This window comes from Papilio polytes, unplaced genomic scaffold (genome assembly GCF_000836215.1).
Source record: "Papilio polytes unplaced genomic scaffold, Ppol_1.0 DF824047.1, whole genome shotgun sequence".
Classification (NCBI taxonomy): Eukaryota; Metazoa; Arthropoda; class Insecta; order Lepidoptera; family Papilionidae; genus Papilio; species Papilio polytes.
This window is the reverse complement of record NW_013525157.1, coordinates 279,608-291,271: the sequence shown is the minus strand read 5'-3', so window position 1 is coordinate 291,271 and position 11,664 is coordinate 279,608. Positions and strand designations below refer to the sequence as shown.

The 11,664-nt window shown below is 31.9% G+C and overlaps 1 protein-coding gene across 1 annotated transcript; it reads left to right on the top strand.

The window, feature by feature from the left end:
• The first annotated feature begins 297 nt into the window (after positions 1–297).
• On the top strand, positions 298–2,270 carry LOC106100317. Its single transcript, XM_013279140.1, has 4 exons — positions 298–990; positions 1,790–1,891; positions 1,957–2,112; positions 2,188–2,270. The coding sequence occupies exons 1-4, from the start codon at positions 298–300 to the stop codon at positions 2,245–2,247; spliced, it is 1,011 nt and encodes a 336-aa protein (XP_013134594.1). The 3' UTR covers positions 2,248–2,270.
• Positions 2,271–11,664: the final 9,394 nt, after the last annotated feature.

Genomic DNA, 11,664 nt, shown 5'->3' with positions numbered 1-11,664 from the left:
GAAGTTTAAATTATTTTCTACCAAATACCCAAGCTTCAATTGAATAGATTCACTTTCCTCCATAGAAAATTCTTCATGTAATTTCCATAACAAATTATACGTTAACTGTAGCCCGTAATAGGTATAAGTGGGACGCATGTAAAATGTAAATCTCGTTTATTCTAGTATGCAATTACAGTAATATCTCTGTTACTTTTTCTTCACCTTAATAATATGTTTCCGAATAATTTAACACTAGTCGGCTATCACAAGACTGCATTTTTCTTTCGAAAGAGTTGACAGTCATTTGTCATAAAAATGACAACCATATCAAAGTGTTTCACTAACAATGTATTGGCTTGGAAAATATTCGGAATTTGGTCAGGACCTAATCCGAATAAATATTACAAATACTTTTCTTTCATTTTTGTTAATTTGACTCTTACTATATTTAATTTGTTTCTGACGATAAATTTGTTCTACACCTATAATAATATTGAAAATTTATTGCATGAAGTCATTTATTTTTTTACGGAAATAACTGTTGTTGCTAAAGCTTCTATGATATTATTTTGGAAGAAAGAAATTATGATAGCATTTGATATTCTTGATTCCGATGACTTTGAAGGAAATGATGAAAAGTCCATAGAGATCATAGAAAAAGATGTATCGACGTATAAAAAGATTTTCAAGTTTTATTTCTATTTTTGTAATTTGTCATATATCTTAGCAATAGTACCGGGTTTTGTTGATTATTTGCTGGGAAATGATTCTGAATTCCCTATATCGAAATACAATTTCCTTGGTGATGAAATAAGAGAGCAATATTTTACGCTTTTGTATTTTTATCAAAGCTTTTGTATTTATGTGCATATGGTTTATAACATTTCTGTTGATTCGTTGATAACTGGGTTTGTTTTTTTGATAATCACACAATTAAAGGTTCTGAAATACAAATTTAAACGACTGAATTTTAAAAACCGTGCACTAAAACGAAGAAATGCTTCGGAAGTAAATTGTCAATCACAAAAGAATTTAAATCAATGTTTTAGACATTTTGACATTATTTTAAGGTGTTATTTATTGTTTTATTTAATTCATATATTTTCAAATAGCTTATTCATATAGTAATTTGTTCCAGGTATCGATGTATAGTGCAAGATATAACAAGTGTTACCTTATTCGTGGTATTTGGAATGGCGTCTGCAATTATTTGTGTCACATTGTGTGGATTTCATTTGGTTATTAATTATTTTAAGCATATTATTACATATTTCTTAAGTGTAATAAATACATTAGAACGCAACCGTTTGCCAGCGACATTGTGAGGAAAAAAATATTTTTTTTTAAAATATAGTCCATAAATTATTCCAGATAGATTTATCTGTGTGTCGAATTTCATCTGTTTAATCATTTTAGTCTTAAATGTAAAGAAACATCCATCCAAATTAACTTCTTTACAATGTTACTAAGTAGTAACTAGAATATTAGTGACAAGAATGGATAAAGTTAAGAATGTGTACATTAGAGGAAGTTTGAAAGTAGCGCCAGTGGTGGAGAAATTGAGAAGGAAAAGGTTAGCGTGGTATGGACATGTTATGCGACGAAATGATGGGGACATAAACCAGAAAGTGTTAAGATTGAATGTGGATGGCTACGATGGATGGATTGTGTGAAAGAGGATATGCTTAAGAAAGGAGTGGATTCAGATATGATGGCTGATATAGATGTATGGAAGAGCAGCACATACTGTGCCGACCCTCCGCAAGGCATAAAGGCAAGTGGATGATGAGTAACTAATATTTTTCAGGGGTCAACAGTTAACTCTTTGTTATTTCTTTTGACATATATTACGGCTATGGTCCTAATTATATTCGTACCTTCATGGTTGGGCACCCAGCTTATGTACGAGGTAAACTTTTGTTTTTGTCCATTATATTTTTAATGCGTGTGGATTTTATGTTATTTAAATTTCAGAGCAAAGATTTAGTTACTGCAGCCTACAATTCTGATTGGATGAACAGTTCTAAAGAGTTCAAAAGAAGCATAATAATTTTTATGGAACGGACTAAGACACCAATGTGTGTTGTCGGCATGAAAATGTTCCTGTTATCACTCGACACATTTATAACGGTAAACAGTTGGCGTTTGTTTTTTTTATCGTACTTTGATTTTAACTTTCATTTGTTTTAATTTAATTTGTTACAGATCATGAAAACGGCATACTCTTTGTATACTTTAATAAGTAGATTCAGGAATGTAACATAATAACAATGACTCTAATCTCTTCTTATATCAATTATTATTATTGCTTCTTGGAAATACAAATAACTGTAAATTAAACGATATACTTTGTAATGCTTGACATCGGATATTAACAGCGAGGAACTATCTGCAATGTGTTCGTACAGCTGAAACATCAACTAAAATACGTTGTTTTCCGGATTTTTATTGAAAATAAATTAAAAACATCTGGTTATTACCAATTATTAGTAGAAAATTTATATAAAACATGTTTTTATGTAATGTTTTTGCACTGCGAACCCCTAGTTATTATGACTGTGAATTCGTCTGTTGTTAAAACGATCTCCCGCGTGGAGAATCTTAATAAATATCTCAAGCTGTTTTATTGCCGATTGAAAATTAATTTCCTGTTATTTATAGCTTCTGTTTTTATATTTTCATATTCTAGTTTCCAATGTTGACATTGTATTATGAATTAATGTTAAAAAATTGTGTCAACTGGAATTTAACTACCTATCTTTATTATACCAAACACAATTTTGTTAAAATTGGTTTTATTACAATTTTCACCCTTTCATCCTCGCCTCCGTCCACGTGGACTTAGAAGAAAAAAACAAAAGTGAGTGGCATATGTGTTCTTCCAGACTATCCTCTACATCTATACCAAATTTCATCAGAATCCATTTCAGCCGTTTAGGCTACAAACTCTAACAAATATCCATCCATCTAAACTTTCGCATTTATAACATTAGTATGATTTTACTTTAAAAAAAGCTTAACTAACGTTAAGCGTTGTGTTTTTTTTTTAAATATTAACTGCTTTAAAATGTTATATAAAAAGATAATTTATGGTATTACTAGGGGATTTTATAAAACTTGATTATTATGAAGTAATAGACTTTTTCAATCGTATAATTTTATTTTAATTGCTTCATTAACAAACAAACCTTGCATTAGCATGCACAGCGGCACAAGTTTGGGAATAAGTCGAAATATTTTAGATCAACATAATTAACGAGGAATTGCAAAATTTCCTTTACTCGTTTCATTTAGTCGCCGCGATCTACGTCGCCGCGGTGTAATTAAGAAATAAAATGTTTCAGTAACAAACGTTGATTGCTATCATAAATATGTCGAAGGAAAGCTGCTGGATCTTGTTTTAAAAGGAAAAGGGTTGAGGGGTACAAATGTTTAATTTTGATTACGAATGTATGTTGTTGTTGTATGTTGCGACTTCATCCGCATGAAAATATAAAAAAAAATCATTTTACTGTTCACATTTGTCAAGTTATCAATTGCAAACGTCAGAATGATATGACATGATGTCAAACTATGGCAACCTTGCTTCCTTAATGTTGGCAACAACTTATGGTCTTCTATAAAAAAAGAGTTATTCGAAAATATGCTGTGACTGCTGACATCTTAGGCAACAAAGAAGAGTGTGTTTACGCTTTATTCTAATATATAGATGTATAGAATAGGATATAGATAGATAGATAGTATAGATTAAATGGAGGACATACTTCGCTTTTGTTTGGATTGTAGATCGATGATGTTTAAACTCAAAAAATAGAAAAAGCTCACCTCCCTCGCCACGTTACACAGTTTAACTTTCATACCTCGAACTTATTTACTACACTATACGCTATATATTACATAGGTAAAATTTAAGTTCCTATGTAGACGTATGTATTAGTAATTGACGGCAATTCCCCGATCGTTCGCTAATGAGACCGTGGAGCAGGTGTTGCGACCAATTAGCGAATACGTGAGGTTTAAACGTTTCTAAACGTTCCTACATACAGCAGTAGTATTAGAAAATTTACGACTATTACGTTAACGTACTAGTTTACGTGCTACACGTACGATGTAAAATGTTAGTGTTTTCATTTAAATTAATTATAATACAGCAGTTTGATTATCAACACAATTTAATTATAAACTACGTAAACACAATTAATACAGTAAAGAACATATGTGAGTAATTACATTTCAAATTTTCTAAGAGAATGGGAGAAGTCTCGTCTATTTCGGTGTAATTCGGACAAATAAAACTATCAATTGAGATGAATGGATTGCGTGAAAGGCGACGAGATGACGGAAGACAAATTAACACTGAAAACCAAAACCAGATGCGCATCCAATGTGAACAATAAGGACTGCAAGATGATGAACCACTATCAATGGGGAATATCTACAATACTTCAGATGTGTTTAGATAAAGAATAAAATAAGATAAATATTGTAATATCAGTAATGTAACTGAGCTATAGTGACTGGGAGTGAATACATTAGGCTGGTATCCATACTCGCGTTCTATTTTGCTCGCACACAAAAATAAAAGCGGCAATGTGGAGCACTTTGGCTGAAAGTTTTCAATAGCAGTTCAAACATCATATTATACGACATACAACGCTCTCCTTTTAGTCTGGGAATCGAGGCCAAGCCTTGTTCTTTAAGCGCCGTATTGACTTCTTTAAAAGCTTACTTGTTAAGCTTATATGTATGCTTATTTCATTTATCAAGAGCCTTTCAAAAAGCAAAACTTTCAACGTTGATTATTGTCATGTAAATATATTGTGTTTTGTTTTACAACTAAACTTAAATGGTTTTGTCTTAGCAACCTACGATTAAAGTTCCATTTGTTTCTACATATTTTCACGTCGTTTTTTTTTATAACATAAGGTGGCCAACGAGCAAGCGGCCACCTGAATCCGCCAAAATGGCGAAGCCACCGCTGCCCATAGACATCCCCAATTGCAGATGCGTTGCCTATCCGTATCCGACAGAGGAGGAGACGCACATAGAGATGATATTTCCCCTTCCTATGCTTCTCCTCCACCGTCAAATCCACTTCCTCTTCCCATTCTCACCTTATCAGAAAACGATAGTAAAGAGAAAGGGACTTAAATTAGACCTCCGGCACCACGCTCATCAGACGAAACACGGAATTGCTTCCATTTCACGCCTGTTTTCTGTATGGTCGTGGTATTCTGTATGGGCGTGCCGGCCCATTCGTGCTAAGATGTTAAAGCGGGCACTACCACTGTCAAAAATAATCAGAGATAAAAAACGGATTGTAGTATAAGATTCTCTTGATATAAATTGTCATACAATTATATTTTTATTATCACATGAGAATTGTACAACAAAGAGACGCCCCAACGCCAGTCTAGTTGCAAAAGTTCCCCACTGAACTTTGCCGACCAATTTACAGCATTTCCCTTTTAGAATAGAACCACATTTTAAGTCGTCTCCCAGTATGTTAAGCTACTTTAAGTGTATATGTTGTAAAATACAAAACTTCACCATTAACATACTTTAAGCCTCTCACTTAAAGTTATTACATCAAGTAAGCAACCAACACTTCTGCATTCAGAGTGCTATTGGTTAATTGAGTTCCTAAATGATTTGGAAAAATTATTAAACCTAGACCAAATGCAAGAGCAACTCGAAAAAATATCCGCCTCGAAGGATCAAAATGCTTTTTGATCTAATAGTTTAAAAAAAATAAACGTTTTTTTTAGTAACCAGATTGTAATTCTAAAAAAAACTAATATTTTGTACTTTTGTTAACATTTGTAACAATAATATTATAGAAAACTACAATATGCAATAACTTATCTTTTCTCTATAATTAAAATTGTTATCGATTTGACTTAAATTAAATTCCAAATGCAGCGAAAATTGTTTCCCGTATATCGAGTAATAAAAAGTAAAATATGGGACATGCACGAACTAGAGCAGTGCAATAATTTTACCCTGACGAGAAAATAAATAAAATTTCAGCGCAGTTCGCTTAAATTATCTACTGTGAATTATTCAACTACAAGGAAAAATAAAAACTAAATAAAAAGTTGCACAGATAATAATTTTTGAACAAATGCCAATAGAAAACAAAATATTTTACAATACAAATATTTTATCATATTGTAAAAATTACCCTTTAATTTTTTTAATTCATTTTTCTTTTATCTAACTACACTAAGACTAATGTTAAGAAGTTATGCCATCAAAACAATGACTACTTTACCAAATACTTAATGTATGGGATGAAAGAGTTTCATCGAAGGTCATTTGTCGCTTGTCCACCCCCGTTAGTAGAGTACTACATACTTCAATGTAGACAGGATGGCCAGACACAAAAAACATGCGTTAACCTGCATGCGTTTTGGTACCTTTTGTGGAAAACTTAATGAGGAGAAAGGTGTATTAAATGACTTTTAAATTAGATATTAAGCGCTTTTTAGTTGAGAATAAAGTTATTACTTTTAGAAAATTGCATAAGTAAAAGAGTTTTAAATTGACTTAAGCAAATATTAAATTAGTATTTATTATAATTTTATTTAATTACCAGTGTAATTAATTTTAATGTTTCCTTTTATAGGTGTTTATTAATTTTGTAATGTAATTTATTTTCGTAATAAATAGGAAAATAATTGTGTTAACAGCTGTGAACGCAATAAGAAATTACCCTATAATATTTATTATTTTCATTAAATTTTGGCACGTATTCGGTACCTCGGGAAATTTAAAAATTGCTGCAGCCCAACTTTTTGGCGTCCATTTAAGTGAAAATAAACATTTTTTGTAGTTACGAAGTGTATCTGATCTTACCCAACTAACAACTAATATGGTATAGTTAATTATATTCATTTGGAACTATGTATTGCCACGTTTTCTAAATAAAGTTTTTTTATTAAAAAAAGAGCACGTAATCGTTTTTCTATCCACCAAAGTTTTAATAAAATATTTACGTGCCAATTTACACCACGATTAGGTTTTGATATCCAAATTCAATTAGGATTTTACATTGGAAAATTCTTTGGCGCCTTAACAAATTTTTGTTGTTGAAATCGTTGATAGATGGCGTTTATCGTTATTATTTCAGAAACAAAATAGTCAATCTTCGTAGCTCTAGATGGCGCTTACATAAAACATTAAAATTTTTGAGACACTTACATTTTCTTTGCAATATTTTAGATTTATGTATAAATCGTACTTTAGCCTTAACCCTCTTTTCAATTGTTAAGAATACCTACCGGGAGTGAAGTGAATCCGTATTCCTATGCACCGAACAATGTAAAAAATTGCTTGCTTGATGTCAGCAATTGATACCGCATTCGCATTATGATTATGATACCAACCTTACAGCAATCATACTCAAGTTATTCGATTTATACCAATATCTTTGGCACGCCGTTTTGCGTGATGAATGCCCGTACGGGAATTGAAAGTCTTTTATTAAAACATATATTAGAGCACGCGTCCCGCGGGTGACACTGAATAATACTCTCCTTGTTGCTACAATTCTTTGCAAAGCTCTACCTATTTCGCCTTTTATTGCCTAGGATTATTTATAGTTGCCTGTGCCGGTGCTTTAGGAGGTAATGTGCCTGTCATATCTAGAATTTATATCTGTTCATTTTATTATAAGGTCTTTGTGTTTATTTAATGACGAAATTAAATAAATAAAATTTTTACACGACTTTAAATTTAACTATGTAAAATATTTGTATTTTTGTATGTATTTAAATAACTCAACAACTACAGATCCGATTTCAAATATTCTTTCACCATTAAAAAGTCACGTTATCAGTAACATAGGCTATTTCTTTTTCACGCAGACGAAGTCGCGAGCAACAGCTAGTTATCGTATAAAGAATGATACTCGTTATGTGTCCAAACATCAATTATCATGCGTCTAATAAATAAACGTCTCGATACACACACCGACACTCAGACACGCCCTAAACCGGCAAGCCTCAATTAACAAATTAAAAAGTTATTTTAGCTGAGTTATACACGCGAAATGCGGCTTTTAATTAAGCTGTAATTCATGCTGAAGTTGAACAGTTAAAAATGCTACAAAATGTGACAAATTACGCGTTTTCATTACATCTACTAAACGGTTGAGTAGACCTCGCTTGATATGTACACTTTACGCCGCTAAAATTCTGCAATTACCTCGCTGCAGACTGACGCCGGGGCTCAATAAAACCGGGGTCCGAACGTATTTATTTTTCAACTCGTCTGCTCGCATATGAGTTTTAAGTCATTTGGGCGTAATTTTTCAAAGCAGAGTATTTTTTCCCGCGGAACCTGCGCTGCTGCCAGTTAAATAACACTCGTTAACTTTGTGCGGCGAAAAGCCCCGGGCAATTATATTTTAACATAACATTTTACATGTATATTCGATGATATTATAAAAGCAATATGAAATATTTATCGTAGTAGTGTATTTTAGTACTTATGTTATAACTACCCTACCCTTTACAATAGTGATTTATTGAGTGTTAACATTGTACATATTAACTGTTGTTTATACATACGATAGAAAAAAAGCAATGCCAATCTTTGAAGCATATTTAAATTTATAAAAAGAAGTAGAAAGAGATTAAGAAAACAACTAAATTAATATAACATTTATTACAATTTTTTTTTTATTTATTTTATAAGTAGCTTAATTTTAATAATTTAACAATGCATTCATCGATTTAGAGACCCTAAATTATCAACAATTGCAATTTTAAAAAAAATCATTGATAATTCGTATGCATGCCGCGCTGCGTTTGCCATAGTACAATTCCACCATTTTCTTCCATTAAATAGATGTGCTATGTAGACTTACGATCACATTTTAACCTGTTACATTATTTTTCATGTTTCTATAATTATATTGTTTCGAAGTTCTAATATTAAGATTAAAAAGAAAAACTAGCTTTTTACTGCGACTTTGTGCATTCGGAATTAATAAATCTTGTAAGCAATATATCGTATATTACTCATAGTAATATAGTCTAATAATGGGAAAAATAAATTACCGGAAAACCTACTACTTTAAGGAAGGATATCTAAGACTTCAACATTTTGATCCACACATAACAGTTAAAAGAACCATTTGAATTCCTTAAACAACTTCCATATTCCTTACTTCTCTAACAGCATAAAATTCATAAAAGTTTTCTATATCTTACAAAGTAAACGGTGAATATCCATGGAATATGCATTAATATTTACTCAATCTCGAGCCAATCCCTTGAAGTCTGAATCGAACGATTTGCAATTCACCGAGCATCCTTAAGGAGAAAAAACCACTGAACAAACTACAGATGGCGCTGCAGTTACAAATTACACGGTTATATTTAAAGAGATGCTATTACTTTGGTACAAAAATTTAGTTTTCTATTGAGTTTTTCTGTTGGATTTAAATAGTGAAATATCATACATTAGAACGGTCAAAATAAAATACTACAAAAGTTTAAACAACACAATAGTAAAACATAAATTTATATAGTATTTTTAACCTTCAAAGTAATAAAAATTGTACAATATAGACATAATAGCTACAATAAGGGAGGTCTAAGGAAATAATTCGTTACTTTTTAGTGTATTATTTTTGAGTATATTTTGGTTTTAATGTATTTTGTTTAGAAGTCAGTTTGTTTTTTTAACATAAATCAAGTCGAAGCATGTGGTTAACGATTTCCTTAGCTGTAATAAGCTCATAAATCTGTCGTATAGTATCATATTTTTCTAGTTGCAAGGAATGATTTAATACGTACAGGAAAATGTCAAGGAGTAAGCTTTGAATAGTTTATTGCTACCGAAATTAGCCAAGCCTAAAATGCACCGGTCTTACTCCCCGAATATTTCTGATGCTTTACATAAACAAACGTTGGAAATTTCGTTTAAAGTTTTATCAAATTTTGTATAAACATTTTGTAAAATGTCTCATAAATCCGGACATTATAACAATAATTTCATGGTAGTTAAATTGTTTAAAAAAATCCATTCTATTCTATTTCTTGTTTATGGCTCTTCCTTAGTGAATTTGGCCAGTGTCGAGTGTTAATGGTTTAGTTATAATTTGGGAGAGACTAGCAATTGTTTAAAAAATATTTCACATGATTTATTCATAGGTAAATGTCACTTTTTGTCAACTAATTATACATAAGACAATAAAAAAACACTTTTTATTTGGAGTACGGAAGAACATTGAAGTATAAAAATATTGTACTGTGTTAATTTCTAATATAATTACGATAAGCCGACGTAACGTTTCGACGAAAGGAAATAAACAAAATAAAAGTTGCTAAGGCTACTCAAACATAGTGATTTAACGTACAACGAGATAAGGAGGGTCAAAAAGAGTGGAGGATTAAGAGCTATTGGCTGACTGCCCATCCAATTTTCTTTGTTGACGCCTCGTGGGAGCCTCACTGAGATTATCTTAACAAAGAAGCAAAGGCTCCGAAGATACGCCGCTCACAAACTGCGAAACAATATAATCGTCTCTCTAATCTAATTAACTAACAATTACCCCGACTTACGAATATACGACTATTCCTAATCTATTCGTAAATATGTCTTATCAAGTAATTTTAGTATTTTTACCAAAAAATTTTTGTACTATAAAAGCTCCGTAACTTTGAAGAATTTAACTGCAGTAATAAATACACATAATTTTCATTTTAAAACCCTCACACATATAAAACGCATTTACATTTGCAATAGAGTCTTAAATAATGACCAAGTTTCAACTCAAAATTCGATTAAACCAGACACTTTGACATCTGTCAGATGATACCTGTGCTTACGACGCGAAGTATTCAAGATTTGTTTCAGTTTTCCACCGTTCAATCGTTTTAAGCGGGGTACTGAATAACGTTACGAGTTGGACTACGTACTGACTGCATAAATATAAAAATATAAACTATGATGTTAGTATAAGAAAAAAAAGAAGCCAGTATAACATGAAAATAAGTTAAAAAGATAGAACCTCACCATTGAAGTGAAGAAACCGGAGAAGTCGGTTCCATCGTACCTGTAAATATGAGAAGAAAAGAATAGCGTAAATTAAGTTAGGTAAGAGTTAGTTAAGTTAATGGAAAAACCCCGATAAAAGATTGAAAGACGAAGTAAGACAGAAAGAAAGAGTATGCAGGATAAAAGTGCAAGAGGAATAATAGCGAGAACTGGTATGAAAGAATAATAGTAAAACATAGGCCCTGACCCCGTCAGAGGTAGAGATGAGAAAAAAAAGATGTTACGTAACATCACAAATTGTCGGTCAGTACCCAAATTCTATGATAAACTAAAGCGGGCTTTGGTGTTGACTGATGAGAAATTTACGTAGATCACTCCCTCGGTAACCATTAAATATCAAGAAGGAATCAATTCACACTAGTCTATAGATCTATTTATCTATTCTAAGCTACAAGATCAGATTCAATTAACATGGTTACCAGAAATCGTCCGCACTACTTTTTGTACTGAGACGTTTTTCATTACAACCATTACGGCCATTCGAATTCTCGTAGCACCGCAGCGCCCCCTAACGACCGGCTGGCAATTCCAATATATCGCTTCCAGAATCATCCCGCTATCTACGCCGATTTGTCAACGGCCCTGTTAAATTACGTGCTACGTTCCAACAGC

Coding starts and splice junctions, on each gene's coding strand:
- LOC106100317 (XM_013279140.1), top strand. CDS start 298: ATGACAACCATATCAAAGTGTTTCACTAACAATGTATTGGCTTGGAAA. Junction 991..1,789: donor AACGAAGAAATGCTTCGGAA/GTAAATTGTCAA, acceptor AATATTTTTCAG/GGGTCAACAGTTAACTCTTT. Junction 2,113..2,187: donor CACTCGACACATTTATAACG/GTAAACAGTTGG, acceptor AATTTGTTACAG/ATCATGAAAACGGCATACTC.